The following is a 25,245-nucleotide window of genomic DNA, read 5'->3' as shown; positions in this document are numbered from 1 at the left end:
AAGGTGGATTTCACCATCTAATGTAGCCGTTAACAGAGATGCTGTGATCGATAACAAAGCTTAGTTGAAGTCCAAATATTGAAGAAGCTACAGCCCCCAAACGTAACCACACATCCCTTCCCCTAGAGAAAGCATCATCTTTCAGACAAGTATCCAAGGCTGATCACGTTGATAAACACTCACCACCATGCTACATACTTCCTGAAACCTAAAATAAGTTCACCATCCAGGAGACACAAAGAAATGAGCAGAGCCGACATGGTCTTTTTAAATAAATCTTTATTTCTCAAACTCAAAGCTTTATTTCACCAAGTTCTAACACATTTTGCGTTGACAAGTGATTTCACCTGCATCCCATAAGAAGGTCAGCGGCCATTACACCAAAGAGGAAACCTCACACAGCCTAGGAAATTAATATTGGAAAGGCTATGCAAGTATAGAACAAAAAAACCCAATTTAGTCTAATTTGTATCTTTTCATCCATAGTAATTTGGAAATTAATGGATAAAGACTTAATTTTCCTAAAACAGCAATTTTTTTTTAATTCACTAAAAAAAAAAAAAAATCCCAGATGGCTTGAGTTTTGAAACACCCAGAGATCCATATTATTTAACGACTTCCTCTTTAGTGGATGGTTTTCTCACCTTCACATGCAAACATACTTGACGGTTTGCACCAACTCCCACTAGCCCAGGCAAAACTCTAAGCATTTCCTTTTGCTTCCACTTAAAACTATTTTTTAAGTGATAGTAAACAAGATTTAGAACTTGACCTCACACAAAAAGCATTTTCTTTCCTGATCCTCACCTTGGAAGCCTCCACAAATAATCCTGAAAGGTTGCCTGATATTTTAAAATATATCCCCTGCTATACACCCCTCCCTCGGTGCTCTGAATGGAACTGGCCGAACCAGAGTATGTTCCAAAGTCAGCTGTGACATTCTGGTCTCTGCCAGATGAAAAATTCAAATCCAACCTTGGCAACTGGAAGCTCTTTCACCTCAGAGAGTCCACCCCAAGGGTTCTTCCCCAGTGTGGACCCCCAGTCAGATACCCAGGAAGCAACTTCCCTGGGGAGCATCACGGTCTCTGCTCACAACTACATAACTCTCTTTGTTCTCTGCAAGGGGAAGTTTGAGCTTAGAATCCAGCTGCATCCTAAAACAAGGCACCGGGACCAGAAAGTAACTAAAAAGGAGGTGTTCCTAAAGTTAGGAAGTCGCTTTTGAGGGGCACTATTTCCCAAAGTTCGCAAAGCAGTACTAGTTGTGATCTACTGTGAAGGTAATGGGCTAGTGCTGGCAGAGAGGGTGAAAGACAAGAAGGTCTGGGGTTCTAGCAACTTGATTACTAACGCATCGCCACAAAACACAGGCTCACACACAGCTCTCCTGCGACTCTAATCCCCAGGGGGTAAAAAAAGTCAAACTAGGGGAAAAAAACAAAAACAAACCTTGAATGCCAAACCACATGTTACCACATATTAGGAACCTAGCATCTTTCCTACCCACCTCTCCATCCACCAGGTGCCCCCAGCTGTGAACCATGCCACCTCCCACATGCAGTCAGCAGGAACCCTGATCTGAAGGTGTCAGTGATGTAGTTTGGTTTCAGAGCTGAAATTATGGAGTGAGGAATAGCGTCTCACTGCCAAGGAAAGATTTAAAGGTGAGATGAAGCTCAAGGCCAGGAATCTGATGTGTCCTCTTCTGCCAACACAAGGGGGGAAAAGTACTGCTTTAATCCTGCGGCTGCTCAATCTAACTCCAAGAAGCAGGCTGGGCTAACAAGCCGCATGCCTGCAGAAAGCATCAGAAAACTGCTTGGAGCCCTGAAGCAAAAGTGAGGCTGCCTGCATTTATATTAGAACTTGCACTTGAACTGTGGTGCCCTTGGCCTCTGCCAAGTTTCATATTACTCAATACACAAAGAAGAGGAACCACTGGACTCAGTACAGGTTCTGAGTACCTGGTGCTTGTATGAGCAGCATGAAAGGCAGGTTCCAGCTAGAATTTCCAGACACCTGAAATTCAAGGTTACCTGGTTTATTCTGAGGCAGGCCAGAGGCTCCTAGAGCAGGTAGAGACGCCGCTAGCCCAGGAGATGTTTAAAAGTGCAGCTTCAGTGAGTGCACTTTTTACCCTGGTGGTTCTAGAACACAGATCTACCCTCCAACTTCAAAACGGCTGGGCTGACTAAGAACTTCAGGTGAAGGGCCGTCGTGCAGTGGTGGTAAAGAACTCAGGGGCTTGAGATTTCTAGCAATTTCTGTGCCTTCCTTCATCCTTAAAGGACTAGTACCAGACAGGAAAAAAAAAAAAAAAGGAAGTAGAAAGAACTCCAAGGACAAACTGGAAATTTAATTACTTGATGCAGTTCTGACCCCATCTTCATCTGGACCCGGTTACCCTGATCCATGAGCCTTCCAGGAGAAGCAATACTGACTTCTGTGAGCAAGTGGTTATGTTGGCGGCTCCATCATATTGCGAAGCTTTGGTTAAACAGATCTGTTATCTTTGTGTAAACATGTTGCCATCTGACCACAATGGCAGCCTTTTAAGGTTGTGGATGATCACATAGTTTCTAAAGCTGGGGTTCACTCTTCATTGCCCTTTTTAACACTGAAGCACCCCAGGGCCCCCTGCATGCAGAACCAGTCTTGACTCAAAGCCAGCAGATTCAACTGTTATCAGCTCACAGGTTACAGGAGCTAGTTACACTAAGAAGCGGCTTCTATTTGCCTTGTCCACAACAGGGATACCAACTAAGCCCTGGGTTTCAGTCACACTTGATCTGCTTTCCAGAGGACCAAGACATTACATTCCAGAACAACAACAAGAACAACAACAAAAAAAAACCCTGAAAATATAATCTTTAGAAAAAGGTAAACCACTCCTTTTCTACTGAACATTACGGTAACTTCATTGCTTCAAGAAAGGAGAAAACAATCACTCAGGGCTTGGGGTTTTTATGGCCACAGGAAAACATCAAAATCAGGAGTATGGATTTGATTAAATCACTTAAGAAACCAAGCTGGCTGGCAATATGGCGTTTCTCTGCCCTTGATACCCTAAAGTGATGCTTTCTAAGAGATCCCACAAAATGTTTCAAAACACAAAGTCCCTTATCTAAACCTACTGGGAAAGCAGCAGTAGCCTAGAAAGCTCCCATTTACTAAGCTTGCTTCAGACTAGAGAATAACACTGTTTTCCTTCTAAAGTGCGAGTATAAACAAGTACAGTCAATCTACCAGCATAAGGAAGATTCTTTTTCATTCTCTCAATTCTTCCCAAATACACAAGAAATAATCCTCTTGAGGTGCCTTGGGGGCTCGCATGCACACGAGGCCCCGCCAACGGAAGGAGCGTCCACCTCCCATGCAGCACAGGGACAGCAGGTGCAAATCTAAAGCAATTCTAAACCAAGCTCTGAGCACCTGGTGCTTGTGTGAGCAGCACAGTCCACGTGCGCGGACCATTCCACAGGTCACTCGATCTACTGACGTGCCTGCAATTCACCTGCTGTCCCAAAAAGCCTGGACAAGGAAACCACTATTTTTTGAAAAGAAAACAAAAACAAAAATCAGCCAAAGTACTCCAGAAAAAACAGCCAGTCGTACTTGGAATGTGACCAGAATGGGTTTCCAATTAAAACATGGGAAGCCCCTCGTGTCAGTTACTGCAGTGACTCTAGACTCGGCACCGTCCTTCGTCTTGGGAAGAGCAAAACAAAAGCGAAGAGCTGATAAGCAGGGGGAAGCGTCATTCAACAAGAATTCCTTACTTAAGAAAAGAAAGATTGAACATTCACGTTTCCTATTTACAATCATCCCCCCCCCCACAATTCCACTTAACATTAGGTTGCACATTTTATTTTGTTTTTCAAGTTACATTTCAAGAAAAGGTTTTTTTTTTTCTTCTCTCTCAGCAATACCTCACAATTCCTTGAGATAGCACAGCATCTAAACCATAAACCATATCCAACCAGATCATAAATTCTCTAGCTATCGGCTTTGGTTTATTGAGGAGACAAATCCTCAGCTCCGCTGACAGAGAATAAACATAAGCAATTCAGCCCCTTGAACAAAACATTAAGCCACAAGAGCACCCTCGTGTTTATCATTTTTTCTGCCTGACTAAAACAGATACAAGAAAATAAGACCATCCCCACGACTTTCACGTTAAGTGCTGAGAATTCCAAGCGAGGGCTGACATCGCCTCCCCGAGGCTCTTCCCGCACTGCCCACGTGCTTCCCAATCTCAACAACTGCCCGGAGCTCAGACGTTCAGGACGTGGCGTGTTAGTGTCTGTTTGGGAGAGATGTGGAGAGGTCATACTTCCTATAGCATTTTCCAAAGTGGCACTGGAATAGCAGGTCCCTTGGCTCATGATACACTGGAGACCCATTCCAATGGGCACACAAAGAAAAAAAAAAAAAAAAGCCGAATCAGAGCTGAGTTCTGCTTTAAAAGCCAAACACCTACATCTAGAAGGAGGCTCCCCTACCTGAGAGCCTTGCCCTACCCGGGGTGGGGGTGGGGATTCCCCTTTTGGAAACCCTCAGGTCTCAAGGTTAGTTACAGGGCAGCCAGGTGGGGTAGGGCTGGCTGTAGGTGAGCGGGGGGTGGGCCGCATAGTAGTTGCTGAAGTTGCCGTCGCTGACGTAGGGAGCAGGCTGGTAGTAGCACGTGACGGTGCTGGCGTTGGGGATGATGTTCTGCTCAGCCAGCACGCGCAGGGCCAGCAGGGAGATGAGGTTCAAGGTCTGCCTGCGCTCATGGCCCATGAGGCATACGGTGCTCTCGTTGACCACCCTGCGCAGGGTCATGAGGTAGTCGTACTTGCTCCTCTCCTCCTCGGCGAAGTGGTTCTGCAGGTAGGTCTCCAGCTTCCTCTGCTGCTCGAGGATGTCCGGGAAGTCGATGAAGAACCGGGAGCACATGTAGCGCTCCAGGGTCTTGATCTCATCCTGGTCGGTGGGCCGGAAGTCCCGCACCAGGAGGTTGCTGTACTTGAGCAGCCCCCCGCCCCGGATCTCCTCGGGGTTCTTGGTGGCGATGAGTCTGTTCTGCAGGTGGTCCAGGGCTTCCTCGAAGTCCCCATACACGCTCTCCCCGATGACCGTGGGGTGCAGGTGCTCGGACAAGGGATGGCCGGAGCAGTCGTAGAAGAAAAGCAGGGAGTCCAGAATGATCTGGAACGAGTCCACGCTGAACTCGAACTGGCGCCGGATGGAGTCAACGAACTTGAGCTCCACGTTGCGCCCGTTCTTGTTGGAGAGGGAGATGAGGCTCCAGCGGTCAGCGTCTGTGCACACCTTCACCAGCTTCTGGACGTAGGCCTCCTTCAGGGTCGTGGGGCTGATCTTGAGCTTGTTCACACCCTCCGGCAGGAAGTTCAGGAGAGAGCACAGCACCACATCCCTGACCAGCTGAAACTCGGCCTCTGTGGGAAGAGCCACGTGAAAGATGAGGTCCAGGTCTTTGCAACCCAACCCATTGTCTTTGACCAGGACATGGCCAGCCGCAGAGCCATTCAGCCGGACATCCTGCACTTTGATGCCTGCCTCCTCCAGCTGGCCACGGACAGTCTGCACGATGTCCTTGAGTGTGATCTCCAAGGTGGGGAAGTTGCCTCGGCCATGGATGGGCACCACCTCAGTCAGGACCTCGTGCAGACGGCTCACCTGGTCCCAGGTGAGCACGCTGAAGGACACGCAGTCCCTGGTACTGCTGCTCTCCTCTGCCATCTTGGGGGATGTTGTTGCCAGGGAAACTGAAAGGGAGGGGGAGAAACAAGAGTTAGGGTTCACTTCTCTGTGGCAAAGCAGCTCCGTGGACTCAGAAATTAGGCTGGTTTCTCTCTGAACATCTTCCTTACTGCCAAGTGGTAAAGTGTACCTACTGCCGGGTGCTGGGGTGAGGATTAAATGAGTTAAACACGTCTAGAACGGTGCCCGCGTGGAGTGAGGTCAAAATACACATCAGCTTACCCTGTACCAATCCGACAACTTGAGCATTTTGTTCTCCACGCGGTGTGTTTGTTTTGCCCGTTCTGTCTTCACGAAGGTAGGGTGGGGGTAGAATTTGTGTGTGAGGGCAAGCAGACAAACTTACTAAACCAAGTAACCAAAACACAGCATTATTCAACAGAGGGTCTATAGGTTTTGCTAATTTCGCCTCTCCTGCTTTTGGCTCCCTATCTACATCCTGGGCTGGCTGACACCCAGGCCACAATGCCAACACAGAACCCAGGACCCACAAAAGGAGATTTCTTCCTTCCATGAATAGATGGCTTCTCAACTTCAGGCTTAGTCCTGCTAGAACCAAGTATGTTGGTACCTTCTTCACTTTCAGGACCCGTCAGCCCTGTAACAAACACTCCTGTCATCCAGGGTTGGGTCAAGGAATTTATGAATGACAAAATTCCTGAGTAACAAAGGGTTAGGTCAGCTAAGTACTGGAACTGCTGACCCAGCAAGGAGGCCCCACCCGGGATGTGGAAAACCTCCTCAGGGAAGTGTGATTTTTCAACTCTATTTTGAAAAAGAATCCCTTCAACCTACCCAAGGAAAACAAAGTTAGCACTCAATATTAGGAGAAAAAGTTTTCCCAGGTGCCTCAGTGGTAAAGAATCCATCCACCCGCCAATGCAGGAGCCACAGGAGATGCAGGTTCAATCCCTGGGTGGGGAAGATGCCCTGGAGAAAGAAATGGCAACACACTCCAGGATTCTTGCCTAGGCAATCGCATGGACAGAAGAGCCTGGCAAGCTTCAGTCCACGGGGCTGCAGAGTTGGACACGACAGAGCACGTATGGACTAGGAGAAAAGCATGCTTCTCCAACATCGCCTGCTAGCCACAGAGTTACCCCGGCAACGTTCAACTAAGTTATACTGTTCAGAAAACAGAACAACAGATCCCTGGAAATTCTGATGTGGAAGGACAAAACCAGATACATTAGAAAGTCCAGGTACCGTGGCTCCACATGGGTCACGCATTAGCTAGATGGATGGAAGAGACTGAGGTGCTGTCCTCAGACTTCGCAGCAAACAGAGGTTTGCCCCCTGCTTCGCTTTTCTGACTTGCTAGACACACAAAAGCCATCCAAGGACCTGCAGCTTCACTGACTGGAAGCTGCTGCCTTTGCAAGCACACCCAGCATGCGTAGTCCTGGGCTTCCAACTTGGGTTTTCGGTCCTGTGCTGGTGGTGGCTTGGGCCCTTGCCTTATCTACAGAGCTCAGATTGATGGGATGGCTGTCGGTCTGTGTTGGGGGCACTAATGGACACACCAAGACAAACAGCTTTCCAGGAGCTGGCCAGCAAGGAGAATGAGAACGTGACATCTCAGTATGAGAAAGAAAATGCAATATGAAGGCAGAAGAAAGAAGTGCCAGTTGACTGGGGCAAACAGGAAGGTCACAGAAAAGCTCCTTATGGGGCAGGGATACAAGCCAGCAGAAAGGCCACAAGAGCGCTCCGCTGCGTTAGAAGGCAGCAGGCAGCTGAGAACCTGGTGACTTGTCCAATCTGGCCATCATGCGCCTCTCTCCTCAAGTCAGATCACAGGCTCCCTTTAGCAGGGAGGTCAGGGAACTGAATTTGCTGGCTGGCAATGGGAAGGTGGATGATCATGTGATCAAAGCAGACTCCGGGAAGACCGGTGGGGGATGGGTGCCCTGCTGCTTGTTGCTGACGCATACTTGCCCAGGGGAAGACGAAACTTTCCCTGCAAACCTGTTTGGACAGCGTTAGAAAGCCCTAGGCTATCTAGATTATCCTCTCAATGCCAACCGAAATTTGTGACGAAATACTTGACGTTTACTGTGGCTGGCCTTTGGCGTCAAGTCAAATTCGGGACAGTAGAGATCTCTCTGTAATGTGCTTATATACACTTGGCTCTTTGTGGCCCCTTTAATGATGACGGGCAGAGCATGAAGTACACTTGTGCCAACTGTGCAGGACACCGCACAATTAAGTCCGAATGATTAGAGAAAAGCAGGGCTCCAACTCTGCTTTGACACCCTGCTAAATTATGATTTGGTAACAGATTTCTGCCAGGTACGCTGACATACCTATAAAAATACAACTTGCTTTACACTGTGTATTAGATCTTAGTGTGTTTCCAAGGTTGGTGTTTAAGAAGACACAGCAACACAGGAGCTGCGATTCAATCAGTACTTGGAAAAGGAGGAACAATTAATTTTAAGAAAATCTCCAGGAAGAAACTCAAAAATGCTGTAAGGAATCACTTTTGTCCTCACTTTTAAGGACTTGTTTAAAAAAAAAAAAAAAGTCATCTAGAGTTAAAGTCAGGACTGTTCCCACCTCTAGAACAGTGACTCTTAACATTAGAAATAGGACATCTTAGACCTGGGAGAATATGAGGAAAGCTATCACTTGTTCTTGGTGGGGGGAGGGGCGGTGGGAAGGTGGGTGAGTACATATGCATGAAAATTTTCATATGTTTTTAAATCTCTGAACTTGCCATAGATTCAAAGTTAGAATCTATTTTAGACTGAAAATTTGTAAGGTTCTAATGGGAGGAGGGGCAGGAACAGTCAAAAAAGTTATGAAAAAATGGAAAGAGGTCTACTAGCCTGGTAGGAGATATTATGAAGCCACAAAAATTGAAACAGCATAGTACTGACACAAAAAGATGGACAAATTTAAAAGTCAGAAGGGAAATCTAGTACATAGGGGATTTACCGTAAAATAAAGAAGGCATTCAAAATAGAAAAGGGAAAATTGAGACATCTGGATAGTTATTTGGATTTTAAAAATAAGATGGCTCTTAGCTTGTGTCAATCTAAGATCCAGAAGATGAATCAAAGATTTCATCTTCTAGTGTAAAAAGATGAAGCTCTAAGAGTACTAGAAAAAACATGAAATTTGTTAATTTACACAGAATAGGTATTCCTTTCTAAATCACACAGCAGTCACAAAAATTGATGCATTTGCCTATATAAAAATTAAAATATCTATACGGTAAAAACACTATAAAGAAGTGAGAAGACAAAAGTAGGAAAATACTCATAATATTAGACAAAGTACTCACTTCCTTAACAAATAAGTAGCTCTCATGCATCAGAAATACTAGAACCCCAAGATAAAAGAAAGGGCAGAGGATATAACAGTGGCTCAGACATCTATAACATATTCAACCTTACCTTAAGGGATGGGCAAATTTAGACTTCATGTATCAGTTTTATCTATCAGACTAGCAAAGACCAATAAGCAGACACTTTTGGTACACTGCCCATGGGTTGTGAGGGAACAATGTGGGACTCTCAGTTTTAAGTGGACCTATTCTTCGGCATAGCAGTTCTACTTCTGGGAAGTCTACCCTGGATTTTATTCTATGAGTACACTTGCAAGTATGCACAAGGATATTCATTGAAGTATTATTTATAAAGCTACAAATGCTCATCAGTAAAGAAGGTTAAATGACTTGATGCATCTATACAACAGGATACAATGCATGCAGTTGTCCCTAAGAATGGTGGCAGCTCTATCTGTATGAATATGAAATGCTTATCAAGATTTAAAAAAAAAAAAAAAAAGCAAGTCTGAAACTGTGTGTGTAAAGGCACAAGTCTATGCTTATACAATCAAAAATCCCTGAAAGGATACATAAGCTCAGCTTACATCAAATACCACTTCCAGGCTAGGGTACAAAGAAAACTTGTTTTATTTCTTTTGAATTTGGAACTTACAAATATATTAATTGAAAAAAGTTAAAATCTTATCAGCCATGTTCCAAAATCTCTCCCCTATGAAACTTCTAATCTGCTATCTTATTTGCTCTCTTTAATTCCTTTCCTTGAAGCCCATCCCACCACCCCCATGCCCATTTATCAACATCAAATGCACTTAGAAGCTTCCCCCACTTTCAGCCTAAAAACTGATCTCTAGAGGGGCAGGATGAGGAGGGACAGTTCTGATCTGGAAGGGCTTTTATGCACTTTTCTACTTACGTGTTGTCTAAAAGAAGACATCCATTGCGGGTCTTTTACAAAAAAAAAAAAACTTTCAATGGGTAAGCCATCTCATTTAGTGTCATTCTATTTAGCATACAAAAATGTTTTCTGTAGTTTCACAAGAATTACTGTTTCCCATTTCAGATGTACTATAGCTATGTCTATATACATAGCTGTATGTCTATAGCTATATGTGAGAGTTGGACCATAAAGAAGGCTGAATGCTAAAGAATTGATGCTTTCAAACTGTGGTGCTGGAGAAGACTCGAGAATCTTTCGGACTGCAAGGAGATCAAGCCAGTCAATTTCTTAAAGAAAATCAACCTTAAATGCTGAAGCTAAAGCTCCAACACTTTGGCCACCTGGTGCAAAGAGCCGACTCATTGGAAAAGACCCTGACACTGGGAAAGATTGAGAGCAAGAGGAGAAGAGGGCGACAGAGGATGAGATCATTAGATAGCATCACCGACTCGGTGGACATGAATTTGAGCAAACTCCAGGAGAGAGTGAAGGACAGGGAAGCCTGGCATGCTGCAGTCTACAGGGTCGCAAAGAGCTGGACACAACTGACCGAGTGAACACCACCAACAGCTGTCCTCATGGTGCTGCTGATTATTGGCTGCAGTTGCAAGAACCTTAATAAATGCAATAAACACTTTTTCAGGAACCCAAGATGCCTATGGTTGGCATCTTCCATGTCAACAACTTCTGACACATATAGGAATAATGGAGTCAATCCTCAGAAAAAAACCAGTCTATATAAAAGCACAGTGTGGGACATATGCTAAATCCATGGTACAGTTTCATTGTTTTTTTGCTAACCTTGGTCTATACACATTTATCCATTTAGTTACTCTTTAGATTCAGTCGTGAAGCCTGAGGTTTCCCTGTTTGTTGAAAATAGACACACCATTTTTAAAAGAGCTTTAATTTATTTAATTATTTGGCCACGCTACCTGTTATGCAGGATCTCAGTTCCCCCACCAGGGATTGAATCCATGCCCCTTGCAGTGAAGCAGAGTCTTCACTACTGAAACGGTAGGAAAGTCCCCATGGTACAGTTTTTAATTCTCTCGATTTACCATGACTTAGATCTGGAGGAGCTCTTGAAGCTATTGAAAGTTTAAATTTAGGTTGTGTTTGTATTTGTGGTTTAGCTTATGAGAAGTGTCCCAAATAAGTTAACGATGCCTATTAGAAATAAACCCTTTGTTTTCCCTCATCCAGCCAAACAATTTCAAATACCAAAGTACATTTACAAGTTAGACAAATATGGGATTATTAGAATAAATCTAAGTCATAGGCCCCAGTGCTTAGATTACACACCAGAATTTGAGATCAACACTGATATAATCCCCATATAAGAGAATTACTTGAAACAGTCTCAACTCATGAAAGGCCCTGGTTAAAGGCAAATTCTAATTAGCAGAATTAACAAAATAGTAAACAGAACACAAAATAATTTGAAGCCTGGTAAATTCAAACTAAAGTACTTCTTACTGTTTTTTTTACTGTCTTTACTGTCTTTTTACTGCCCGAGGAGCAGGTTCATTGAATTTGCTCAACAGAAATTGGGAAAGGTGGGAACCATGATTTCTCATTGATTTGAAATTTTAGGCACCTTTTCAGGCACAAATGAGGATGAACAGTTGCCAGCTCAGTTTAAGCTACTTAATCTTCTAAAGTTTGGCTCATGATGAACAACTATTTTAGGCACCCTTAAATTCCCCTTTCTTTTAGCATCTGGCTGCAGCAGCAGGATAAAATACACACGAGTGGAAAACAGCTTTGCAGAGATAGCAGCACAAGGTAAGAGGAAAAGATGAACTAAAGCCCAAAGATGAGACCAAGCTCCCTGAGGACAAGAGGATGTCTAACTTATCTTTGTTTCCCACTGTCTGGCACACTCAAGGCAGTTGGATCTGAAAACCAGTCTGAGCCTTCATTGAAAAGAAGATAAAAAAGGCTATTTCCAGTCCTGGTGGTTCAGAGGGTAAAGCGTTTGTCTGCAATGCGGGAAACCCAGATTCGATCCCTGGGTCGAGAACATCCCCTGGAGAAGGAAATGGCAACCCACTCAGGTATTCTTGCCTGGAGAATCCAATGGACGGAGGAGCCTGGTGGGCTGCAGTCCACGGGGTCGCCAAGAGTCGGACACGACTGAGCGACTTCCCTTTCACTTTCAGTCCTGCTCCCTAGTTTATCTAGACCCCAGGAGTGACAGAGACTATGAAAGCATGAAGGGACTTCAGGCGAGCAAAAGGACAGGCAGGTGGACAGGTCGGAGGCAAGTGCTAAGAGCACTCGCAATGCTTTCAAGCCTTAGGGTCAAGGGCCAGTGTCGAATCAGCACTGACTCCTCTGTGTAGAGGTGCCCAGAGTCCTGGCACGTGTGGAGAGGTACATCCGTGAAGTTACGGAATGGTGTATATTTAAATCTAGGTCCCGACATTTGTCATGAAGTCCCAGAAGGTTCTATGGAAAAACTGCAGCGTGGAACAGAGTGCTCTCGGCTGTGGCAGCCTCTCCATCCAGCCCACAAGGCAACTAAGCGGCGCCTCTGCCCAGACCCTGCTGTGGGCTCAGGACACAAAGAAACTCGAACACAGGTCAGCATTCCTTTGACGACAACATGCCCTCGTACTGTTACCCGGGTGTTACCTCAACGGTCTGGATCTTCCTAGTGACCCTTTCCAGCTCAGGGTCAGAGACCCGGCTGTGGACACTGGACTAAGCCTGGTGTCAGGGTCCAAGGGAGGTGTGTGCAGATGGAACAAAGACCCTCACCACCCCTGATTCCTGGACCTGGGGGGACCCATGTATCCATGGCTGCCACGTTCCACATGAACTCTTCTCCTCCGTGGACAACCGAGGGCACTTTAAGCAAAAAGGAACTCAGTCAGTCAGTCAGTTCGGTCGCTCAGTCGTGTCCAACTCTTTGCCACCCCATGAACTGCAGCACACCAGGCCTCCCTGTCCATCACCAACTCCCGGAGTTCACTCAGACTCACGTCCATCGAGTCAGTGATGCCATCCAGCCATCTCATCCTCTGCCGTCCCCTTCTCCTCCTGCCCCCAATCCCTCCCAGCATCAGAGTCTTTTCCAATGAGTCAACTCTTCACATGAGGTGGCCAAAGTACTGGCGTTTCAGCGTTAGCATCATTCCTTCCAAGGAAATCCCAGGGCTGATCTCTAGAATGGACTGGTTGGATCTCCTTGAAGTCCAAGGGACTCTCAAGAATCTTCTCCAACACAGTTCAAAAGCATCAATTCTTTAGCACTCAGCTTTCATCACAGTCCAACTCTCACATCCATACATGACTACTGGAAAAACCATAGCCTTGACTAGACAGACCTTTGTTGACAAAGTAATGTCTCTGCTTTTCAATATGCTGTCTAGGTTGGTCATAACTTTCCTTCCAAGGAGGAAGTGTCTTTTAATTTCATGGCTGCAGTCACCATCTGCAGTGATTTTGGAGCCCAAAAAAATAAAGTCTGACACTGTTTCCACTATTTCCCCATCTATTTGCCATGAAGTGATGGGACCAGATGCCATGATCTTCGTTTTTTTGAATGTTGAGCTTTAAGCCAACTTTTTCACTCTCCTCTTTCACTTTCATCAAGAGGCTTTTTAGTTCCTCTTCACTTTCTGCCAAAGGGTGGTGTCATCTGCATATCTGAGGTTACTGATATTTCTCCGGGCAATCTTGATTCCATCTTGTGCTTCTTCCAGCCCAGCGTTTCTCATGATGTCAAAAGGAACTACCTCCTTGCTTATAAAATCCTAGCGAATTTAAACAGAAGTGAAAGTAGATCCCACCTCTTCCCTCATCTAGCTGAGTGAATGGAAACCATAGCTCTGGGCCTATTTCTTTTTTCCTATAAAATGAAGGAGTAGAGGTGTGCGGACAAGCAGACAGAAGAGCACTTAGTACAAGCCACTCCACGTCCAAACCCATTAATCCTTACAAGCACTCTACCTAACTGTGAAAGTCGTTCAGTTGTGTCTGACTCTTTGCATGGACCCCATGGACTGTAGCCCACCAGGCTCCTCTGTCCATGGAATTCTCCAGACAAAAATACAGGAGTGGGCTGTCATTTCCTCTTCCAGGGGATCTTCCTGACACAGGGATCCAACCCCAGTCTCCTGCATTGCAGGCAGGCAGATTCTTTACCATCTGAGCCACCAGGGAAGCCCACACAAAGAATAAGGATCAGGAAAGATTAAGTGAACTGACGCCAGGTCCTCAACTCTGGAGCTAATGTTCTGACTCTCAGAACTGGTGGCAAATTCCACCCGGGTCAAGTTCTGCCAGTAGTGAGTGGCAGGTGGGGAGAGGGCAGTAAGCTCATGCTACATACCCACATGTACACTGGGATGACCAGTTCTTGCTGCTACCAAAGTGATCCTTTCTGAAACAGAAATTTTATTGGTCTTATCCAAGTAAGCAAGAAAGCTGCCTTCTGCTAACTATGTAACCGTGACACCTTGTCTTCCCATCACCACCATATACCCTAAAGACAGCAAAGCTTCAGTCAACCAGCCTTCACTGCCAGGTTGAGTGCAGACTCCAGCTGAGCAAAAGATGTGAGTCAGGATTCGGTGGCTTAGAGGTGCCCCTCAGAGAGGCACCAGTGAACCGAAGCCCTTGCCAGGGTGCAGGAACCCAGCTCTCAAGGGGGGTGCCTGTACATCAGCTGTTTCAAAACAGAAACATTTAAGTAATTCTCAACCACATCCTTTCCTCACTGGGTTAATTTTACCATGTGCTCAGATGCTCTGGCCAGTACTAAGAGGTGCAGAGCCTTCCAGGGGCTCTTCCTATAGTGACGGCCACAGGCAGGTGCCCTGCTGCTGCTGCTGCTGCTGCTGCTGCTAAGTCACTTCAGTCGTGTCCGACTCTGTGCGACCCCGTAGACGGCAGCCCACCGGGCTCCCCCATCCCTGGGATTCTCTAGGCAAGAATACTGGCCTATGAGCCACTAGACCAAATATCTGACAATGTCCCAAACAGATGGCACCGTCTACTCAATAGACATGAGTTCAAACAAACTCTGCAAGACAGTGAAGGATAGGGAAGCCTGGCAAGCTGCAGCCCATGGGGTCACAAACAGTCAGACACAACTGAGCGACTGAAGAACAAACAGGCAGCGAAACAGTGCTCGGATCCCATCATCTGGGTCGACCTGTTTGATTCCTCAAACAGTCCTGCAAGGGAGATACTATTTCCTTACTTTTAAAGGTGCGGAAGCTAGGGAACAGAGAGACTACAGTGTTAACTGTCCAAGGACATACCACTCAGAAGAGACAGAAATGGGACTTAGGAGGCTTCCTGGGAGGCAGGTAGCTTTGGTGTACATGCTGGGGTCGCAGCACGGCTTTGAAGGTAAGCTGGTTGCTCAGGAAGTTGTAGGAAAAAGATGGCAATAAGAAGAAAAGAGAGAAGAAAGGTATAAAGCTTTGTTATAAGATGGTGGGAAAGAAGTTGGCCAGAAGTGCTAAGGCCCCCTAGGTGGAGTAACACCAGACAGCAACTGGCAAAGCAAGGCCTTTAGGACCAAAGTATCTAACAATTGTCAGCACAGAACTCTCGCCCTCAAAAGCATCACGGATGTGAGGGTGTATCCAGCCTGGTGGGAGCCACAAGAATTGAACGTAACTCAGTACAGACATGCTAAATAGTCATGAGAATGCGTGCTGTAAAGGAACAAAGGCTGAGAGGTGAAGGCCTGGGATCCTCCCTTCTGAGGAAGCGCCAGGATGCTGGCCAGGTCAGGAGTGGTGGTGATTTCAGAGAAAGCAAGTCAGGAAGGGAGAAGGAAGCCAAGAATGGAAGGAGCTGGGGCAGTCAGCTTGCTGAGCATTAAGAGAAAACAGTAATAGCGCAGGAGGGAGCTTTTAGGAATGAGCTGATCCAGGTCTGGATCTGCAGCTAAGGTGCATGCCCCGTGCACAGAATAAAGGAACAGCCTTTGGGAGTCACTCTGGTGGCTGGAAGATCAGGACCGTGAATCTGCTGATGAAGCAACAGAACAGGATTCTCCCTGCAGACAAGAGGGCGATTTGATGGGATCCGAGAACAGATAACCCCACTGGAGCTTCAGAGAGGAGGTAGACAAATTGGCAACAAGTGACCAGGACCCCAAGGGCTGACGCAGGGAGGAGAGCTGGAACACACCTGAAAACAGAAACAGCCTGGAATAGACTGACAAACGCCTGCACGGTGAACCTAGGGCTGCACACCTGCCTCTTTTCCCACCAGCATGTGGTCTGACCCCTGACAACCTTTTATCCTCGAAAGAGTCAGGCGCTTGGAATGACCATGGACTTGATATATGCTGCAGCAGATAAGTGGGCAGAAAGCAGAAAAACCAGGGTCAACAGGGATTCAGTCTTCTGCAATGAAATCCTCCTTCACTCCTTGAATTCCTAGGGTGGTGAAGGCTGAAGTTATCTAGGACCGGGGGCAGACTGAGGAAGCCTTCTGTCTGCCAGCTCCTTGGCAGGGGTCCGGGTGAGCCCAGCACCTGCAAGGCAGCCACATTCTGGAAGCTCTCCCACCACCCCAAAACACACTACAAAGTCACAGATAACCAAGACGCACACCTGTGGTTTATGTACGTGGAATACGAGTTTACATTAGTTGACAGCCCAGAGCAACAGAACCAGATACAATAATGCCCTGTTTATTGAAAGAATAAGAAAATACATTCTTTGTTGATTTTTTCCAAGAAATTATGTTTACAGCTGAAGTTATGATGTTGAAGCTGAAGCTCCAATACTTTGGCCACCTGATGTGAAGAGCCGACTCACTGGAAAAGACCCTGATGCTGGGAAAGAATGAGGGCAGGAGGAAAAGGGGAAAACAGAGGACGAGATGGCTGGATGGCATCACTGACTCGATGGACATGAGTTTGAGCAAACTGCGGAAGATGGTAAAGGACAGGGAAGCCTGGCATGCTGCAGTCCACGGGGTCGCAAAGAGTTGGACACAACTGAACTACAACAATAATGTTTACAGTTGCTTACTCAACCACCCGCAGACACACTCCCCCTCAGTCAGAAGAAACAATCGCCCCTTGCCTCAAAGCCATGCCCAGTTCTCAGGGCAGTGAGACAACAACTCAGCAGGTGGTCTTTTCTCATTCAGCTCTGGCACACTCAGCCAGAAGCCTCAATCTCTTTTCTCAGAGCTATCAGCCTCCTCCTGGCCATTTAGCTCTGATGTCTACTAGAGTCAAAAAATTTGGTTCAGTTCCCACAGTGACTGCAGTGCTGCCCGAGCCAAAGGCAAAGAGTGTCCCAGGTGGAAGCGGAGCAGGCACAGAAGCAAGTGTCCCCTCGCTCTGCCCAGGTTTTTCCAGAGAGAGGCACCTACAAGCCGCCCCTCCCCACTGATGCCAACATATAGTTCTCCCAGCTATCAGTGCCTGGGCCCCACCCACAGACACCCACCCTAAGATGACTCCAAACAGAAAGCTCGCTCCTGTCTTTCAAAATAGGACGCTTAAGCAAGTGTGGCTGGAGAGATAACGCTGGAAGAAGTCATGCTGTGGCAGCAAAACAGCAGGAGACAGAGTCAAAACACTGGCCCAGATGCTATAGCAGGAGCGCCACAGGAGTTCAAGTGCTCAAAGGAATACCCTGAATCGTGGCAGATGCAAATATTAACAAGATCAGAGCAGAGGTATCTTTGGAAGGGAGAGAGGCATAGAAGCCTTGATGTTTCCAAGGTGTCACCATGATTGAGAGCTACATACACAACTGGAACTGGAAATAATCCTTGCTGCTACTGGGTACCTCCCTCCCTCCTACCAAATGCCTCTTTCTGAAGCAGAGACGTTGCTGGTCTGAACTCATTTAAAGAGATCCCCAGAGCCAGTCCCACAGTTTCAGACATTGACTAGGCTGAGAAAATAGGACGATTCCCAGGAGACCTTACAGTAAAGATGAACAAGTTTACACACAATCCATAGGGTTTAAGGGCTGAGAGCTTCCAGGTTTTATCAAGGGTTATGTCCACAAGCTACTTTACCATCTAACTTTCTGGTTCAGAGCTTTGAACAGTTGTCAGTTGTCTAAAAGGACAACTCAGTCAGCTAAAAGCCCCATCTCATCACAAGCAGCGTACTTGGGCCTTATCAGCAAAGGGACAATCAACTCTCAGTTGTTCAAATGCAGCACAGCATTTCTCCGACTCTGAACATATACAACCCCCTTCACTGATACCTAGCAGGAGCTGCCTTCATTTCCATGAGGATGCTCATTACATATACAGTTCCATGCCAGATTTAGTTTTGCACAGATCCTTCCCTGCAGAGTTAACTCACATAGCAGGGATCTGACCTCCAGGTATTGAGCATGGCGGCAGCAAGAGTGAGGATCACCAGGCTCAGTGGTCCCTCTGATATCCCTCTGATACTGCTAAGAACAGAAATTTATTAGGTAGGAGGATGGGGAGGCGGGGAGGGAGTGAAGGTATAGGATTAAAGTGAAGGAATGAGACCACAGAGTGATGTCTATTTCTTGTCTTTGGTGTCCCCCATTGTGTGAGCCCGAACATGCATATGGCTCACTGGGATGCTTGTCATCAAATTAGCATTTACCAAGTAGCATCAAACAGCATTATGTGTTGCTGTTATCAGGCATCTTGCAGACACCTTTTACATAACAGCTATTTCTTCTCCCATTTTCAAGTTTTAATTGTTGACTAATTAAATTTTGGATTCCTGCCCCCCAGCCCACTCCAGTGTTCTTGCCTGGAGAATCCCAGGGACAGGGGAGCCTGGTGGGCTGCCGTCTATGGGGTTGCACAGAGTCGGGCACGACTGAAGCAACTTAGCAGCAGCAGCAGCTCCCCAGCCAGTTGAAATTCTATGTTATGATTATTCTCTAGGAAACTATAGAAAAACAAGAGAATGAGCACAGGACTAGGATTCAAACATCCTGTATTTCAGTGTCAGGTCTGACACACACAGCGAATGATCACCAGTAAACAGGCCACAATGACTGAGCTTCCCTTCGTTCTTTCGGATAGCAGAGTGCCTACAGCATTCCAAGCACTGCTCTAGGAGCTTACAATCCATGAGGAAGCAAGAGACCAAGATATCTGCCTTCACAGAGCTTAGATTCTAGCTCATACTCCTTCTCTAAAGCCTCCTGTTATTAACTCCTGACTCCTACACACAGAGAATCAGGATTTGAGAATGAAACAGTTTTTGCAGATGGCCTGGATATGTGCCACCTGATAATGCACCACAAGCTGTCGGGCACCTGAGATGGGACAAGTCCAAACTGAGATGTGCTGTCTACATAAAATATACACTGGATTTCAAGCACTGCGTACAAGGGGGAAAAGTAAAGTAACCCATTCATATTTTTATATTGATTACACAATGAAAAGATAATATTTGACATGATGGGTTAAATACGCATTTTTTTCACCTGTTTACTGTGACCACTAGGAATGTAATCGTGATTCATCTCTCTATTGTCCTTCTTACAATGAAGAAACTAAAGAGGTCAAATCTAAAGAGATACTGGTGCTTCCAGGCCCAGAACCCAGGTGTCCTCACAACTAAGGCCGCTTCAGAGGTGGGGGAGGGGTGGGGGGTGGAGGAGGATGAAGGTAACAAAGAGGCTGGGCAAGGGAGACAGCAGAAGTGCCCACGCCTCATCCAACACCCACAGGCTAGCACCTGGTCACACAGCAGGTGCCCAGTCAGCACCCATTTCATCTCTGTGTCTGGATCAGCACCCTTCCCAGGGCTGGCCAAGCCCACGCAGAGTCAGTTGGCTGCAGTGGTCCTGACACCCTTAACCATCACGAGCATGGGTCAGGGACAAACAGGGTATGTCTGGGGGAATGGGGTAGCATTCCAGGCAAGGATCACCCCTGCTCCCATTCTAGTAAGGACTACGCAGGGTGAGAAACACTTACGATGCCAATATGAGATGGCGGGAGCAGTTAGATCAAGGTTCATGGATAATTTTCTTCTCAAAATGCATTTACAGGAAGTGAATATAGAGACAGATGTGGAATTTTCTGTGCTCATCCAATGTTAAGATCAGGTTTGAAAAAAAAAAAACAAAACAGAAAATAAGCTACAAGGTAGAACTGTAAAGAAGTACTGATGAGGAGGGGATGGCGTATGGGCAAGCCCAGGTGGGGTAAGGACAGACGCTTCTGAGAAGGGTCCAGAACTAGGTCAAAAGAGAATATGGAGAAGGAGGAGGAGCATTAGCTTGTTCAAATATTTGTGTGTTCCATGAGGTAAGGGAGGGCAGTTAGGAAGGGGGGTCAGGAACGAATGGAAGGTGGGAAAGGTCCAGGTTCCAGAAGGAGCCAGTCTTCTAGAGGGAGGGGTGGTTCGTATGAGCTTGTGAAGGTGCTGGAGGTGCTGGGTGGAGAGCTGGCCGGAGGCAGGGAGAGGCTCTGGGCTGTCGCTCTCATGAAGCAGCTGTCTGCAGACCGAAACCAGGTCAGCAATGGCAGCGGGAAACAAAAAGTTCAAAAAGAGAAAGACTCAGCAGATCAAGCAGCTGAGTGAACATGGAGAGAGAAAGGCTGAGTGAGCACTGTGAGGCTGTGCTGGGTGGATGGGCAGAGGGGAAGAGCTTGAAGGGAGTGGGTTCTGGAGCTCGGCCTGAGGACTTCCAGCTGTCGGCCAATTAGTCGTCACTGCCCATGGGCTCCAAACCTACACCCTGGAAGCCTCTGTTTTTAAAGAGGCCCCGAAGCCACCCAGTTTTGGGCCTGCAGCTTTCTATCCAAAAATGTGTTCCAGCACCGTGGCCCACCAGGACACCATCCCCTGAAAGGTGCCTCCCTCTCTGGGAGGAATGGCAGTGGATCTAGTTAACAGGCGCACAGGCCCGGCATCTGGCATTCAGCAATGAGCACAGACTCCTGCCTTCCTGGGGCTCACATTCGAGTGGCTGCAGCAAATCAGCAAAATCCGAGTGCCCCGAGGACATTCTGAGGCTGACCCAGCTCCATTTGCATCCAGAGCATTTCCAAGGGCCTTTTCACATACCATTCCCTTGGCCTCCTTGGCACCTGGCACAAACGCCTGCCTCGGAAGCACTTAACCACTTACGAACTCAGTCACTGTTATCCAAGAAATAAACACTTTATACAGTTGGGTGACCAAGACTCCCAAAGGCTCCGAGACTAAAAAACATCCTACAGGGAGAGTTGCTTAACGTCAGCAATTATTTCTTCACATTTGTTTTCCCCTATTGTTCCAAGAGGTTCTGCAAACAGTTCTAGAACAGGCTACAGGGCCCAGCTGCACAAAACCTATGAATTCTAAACAGTTCATAAGGCTTCCTTACAAGTGGGCTATACAAAGATGCCATCCTCATTTAGAATTCCTCTAAACAATTTAAACTCCAAAACTGACTTCCTCATTAATCATGTAGTGAAAGGATAAAAAAGTTGGAGACCAGAAGCTCTGGAAGCATCACAGATCAGCACTACTGCTGTACCCAAATGGCTTTCAACACAGAAACGTTTCTTGAAACACAGAGGTGTTGGCTTCATTACAACACTGCTTATGCCAATTTATTTAACATGTTACAGTCAAAACACCAAGATGGCAGAAAGCATTTTTCTATGTTTCCTTGTTTACCTCAGTGACAACACACAAAAGCAATGGACCTTATCTAACCGGAGTAATGTTTTATCCCAAGAAGCACCTCAGATTCTGCGTTGCTTCCCTTTAAGCCCCACCCCCATCCCATAACAACAAGATGCAGCCCAGAGTCTGCGAAACCCAAACACAACATCACAGGTTTCACTTAACTCATGAAACTAGTCCTGGGGATCTACAAGATGTTTTCTTGGTAACACTGAAAGGGTTTACCACATCCGTTCACTGTTCTTGGCTTGTCATTCTTTAGGGACTGACACCATACACTAACATATCAAAGAGGAAATGCAGACAAGGGTGCTACATAATTGAGCAGCTGAAAAAATCATGTCATTTTCTAATTTTGTATCGAATGTGCCAAGTTTCTGGCACTGGGAGAACAAGGACAGCACAGTCCACAGGGAGTTATCTTTACTGCCGGGCAGTTTCTCAGACTCTCCTAAGTGTGAGGACTTCTCTGTTCTGATGGGCAGTGCTTAATGTGTACAAGCTGGCCTGGCCTTGAACAAGGCGACACAGGTTCAGTGGGGCACTGCTGGGGGTGGGGGTGGGGCCCTGCTGGGGGTGGGGGTGGGGCCGGCGAGCGGCTGCAACTCAAGATGTGATTCGGGTGGCTACTTGCACTCTCAGGAGAGCTGAGGATGCTAAGCAGGCAGAGCTGGGTGCTCGAGTAAATCATCGTCATTCTGACAAACAGGCCAAGTGCCAGCTAATCCTTTCCTTCAATTGCCCCAGCTTAATCTCTGGATACAAGGTAGGTATGGTGGAAGAAACTCAAAGAGTGCTGCTGCTTATTCCCTGCACATACAGTAACTTGGGAAATTTGGGACTGTTGTTTGGGTAACAATTTAGAGGCAGAAAAAAAAGTTGTTGTTGTTGTTGTTGCTTGATGTTAAAGTTATCCACAGCTACCTGAACAATTATATATAATATACCCAAATCTGCTTTTCAAAAACTTGAGAATAAGTGGACTCTAAAGGTGTGGGTATACCTTAAGACACAAGCTTCAAGTTATCTCAAGTAAAAGCTTGACTCCAGAGATACTAAATTTTCTATCTTCACAAACAAGAATGTCAAAGGGCAGAACTCCTGCTGGCTCACCTCCAAGCTTCCCTGAAAGGGAGAGAGTCAGCGTTTTCCAGTGTCCACCCCACCCCCTTGGATAGCAGGGTCTCAGGGTCTCCAGTTCGGGACTCAGTCCCTCCATAACACCACTACGGATTTAAGAAGGCGCAATTCCTGGTAAGCACTCCTACCACCCTGACGGCTCTGGCTCACTTGCCAGCTGGCTTCCCTGCCAAGTTACTCACGTTGAAAGGTTAGTGTAGCCAACAATGGCCACTCACATCCCACCCCCACCATCACCACCCGCTGCAGGCAGCTGGGCCAGGCCAGGAGGCTACTTCAGGAGGATTTAATAATCTTCACTTTACTTCCTGGGGAGCTTCAGGTTCCCAACCCACCTACCAAATCTCCTGAATACCAACTGTCACAATACAAATGATTACACAGGCTTTATAAAGGCTTCCTATAATAAGTGCCCTGCAACACTCCACGGTGTGCATGTTATAACTCCATTACAAACAAATGGACATTTAAATGACAGCAGGTCCCTACTTAAGGCAAAGATTTAGTCAACCCTTCAGAAGCCACCCTTCGGACCAAAAAGAAAAAAAAAAGGGGGGGGGTAGGGGGGCAAGGCAACTGAGTGGATCCTTCGCGCGGGGTCCAGCCCTAACAGTCGGTTCCAGTGAGCCCGGGTCATCTCGCATTCTCCAGAGAAACTCGCCAGGCATTTCCCCGGAAATCTTCCCTTTCCTTCAAGGTAGCTCCGTTCTGTTTTCTCCAGCAAGCGTTCTGCCTCTAGGTGTGCAGGTTACCAACCTGTATCTCTTCAGGTTCGTCCCCCTCGTCCGACTCCCTCCCACCGCCTCGATCTGGACTGCGACACCTCCCGGGCACCGTGCCTCTAAGCCGCCCGCGGCTCCGCTAGCCGAGTCCACTGACGGCAGTGGCTTTCAGTAGACAGGCTAAGCAAGTTTCACTCCTACAAGGGGAGGAACCAGATCACCGACGCAGTATTCCCGAGGAGTTTCCGAGAGAGGAGCAGCGCACCAGTCACTCGCTTGGATCGCTTTGCGGCTCTCGGTGTCCCCAGTCTAGTGAAAACCCAGGAAAAGTTAGGGATCTCCGCCCTCTCCTTCAAAACCTGGCTCGGGCTCCCAGGCCAGATACAGCCACCGACCGCTGCGTCCCTAACTGAGCCTTCCGAAACCGCCGCATTTGAATTCGCTCTTGGCCGGCTGGCCGTGGTATGCATGCCCGCCGGAGCGCCAGGGCGAGCTCGAATGACCGCAAGGGAGGCAGGGGTGGCGCGGGCGCCGTCGGACCTGGGGAAGGAGCCGAAGGCCCCCATTACACACTCTTCGGCCGTCAGGCCCGCGCCCGGCCACTGCGCAGTCAGCGGGACGCGCGCAGCAGGAACTCGCTGAAGTTTGCCAGCCCCAGCCGAAGTCTCTGGAAAGTTGTAGCTCCCTCTCGGAGCGTCTCGCCTGGCCCACGGGGTTGGTCCGTCTAGGGGGCGGGGGTGACGTCGCGGGAGCGGGAGGGAAAGGGAGCGTAGGGGCCCGGCACCTGTCCGCACCTCCCCCTTCGGCCCCCGCGCCCCCACCAGGCTCGGCGAAGACTAGGGCTCTGCTGGGCCGGGGTAGACCCCCGCGAAGGCAGAGCGCGCGGCTCTCCGGGACTGCGCATCCTCGCACCTTTAGAGGAGGGGGCCGTGGACTCACCTGGGCGGCGGCGGAGACCACAGAGGCAGGTCCTTGGCGTGGGCAGCCCCCCAGCAGGAGCGGCGCGGTCACTACAGCCCCCGGGCAGCGGCACTGAGTGAGCCGTCTTGCCGCCGCCCCCTCCGTTCTTATACGGCCTAACCACGCCCCCGCCCTCCGCCACCGCCCCCACCCCCGCCCCTTAGCCTGCCCTCCCGGGGGAGCAAGGGGCGGGGCGGGGCGGAGCCGGCGCCCACAGGATCCTTCCGCCTGGGAGCTGACGGCGAGGGCAGGGCAAAAGGTGCCCTCTGATTGGCTCCTCGAGTGAATGGTTGCTGAGAGACGAGTAAATCTTCGGCGGCGGGAAGGGGCCGGGGTGCCCAAGGAGGTAGCAGTGCGCAGGCGCAATAGACAGGGGCTGCGTCGACAACCCCATAACTTTGGTGTTAATGGGTCTCTTTTCTTTCTGCTTTTCGCTACCGTCTTTTCCTCCATTCCTATCATAACTTCTCACCCGTTTTTCCCATCTATATTCCGCTCCCTCGTGGGCCTGTTTTCCTTTTGCTTCTCTGTGGATTTTCGCTTTAGGTCTCTCTCCAGGAATGGGGAGTGAAACCCCTAAACCTACCTCCGACGTGTGTTTTGAAGTCGGAAAAAACTTCTGATTGCTGAGCAGGGCGAGCCTTCCTGATTCCCCACGCAAATTGCCTGGAGGTCGTTGGGGAAAGGACCGGCACAGTTGGTTCTCTGGCGCAGTTATCACCTGTGTGCAGTTAGAGGGACTCAGGCCCTGGAGGAATCCATCGCCAAGGCTGGCAACTGCGACAGCGTCAGTCCAACT

General features: G+C 47.9%; 1 protein-coding gene across 1 annotated transcript; it reads right to left on the bottom strand.

Moving 5' to 3' along the window:
- On the bottom strand, positions 262–24,517 carry FAM46C (family with sequence similarity 46 member C). The gene is made up of 2 exons (XM_018045973.1): positions 24,426–24,517; positions 262–5,774 (listed from the first exon to the last, which is right to left on the bottom strand). Exon 2 carries the CDS (start codon positions 5,746–5,748, stop codon positions 4,573–4,575), a length of 1,176 nt encoding a protein of 391 aa, XP_017901462.1. The 5' UTR covers positions 5,749–5,774; positions 24,426–24,517; the 3' UTR covers positions 262–4,572.

This window comes from Capra hircus, chromosome 3 (assembly GCF_001704415.2).
Source record: "Capra hircus breed San Clemente chromosome 3, ASM170441v1, whole genome shotgun sequence".
In the NCBI taxonomy this organism is placed as follows: Eukaryota; Metazoa; Chordata; class Mammalia; order Artiodactyla; family Bovidae; genus Capra; species Capra hircus.
The sequence above is the reverse complement of the archived record's forward strand: the minus strand, read 5'-3'. Positions and strand labels throughout refer to the sequence as shown.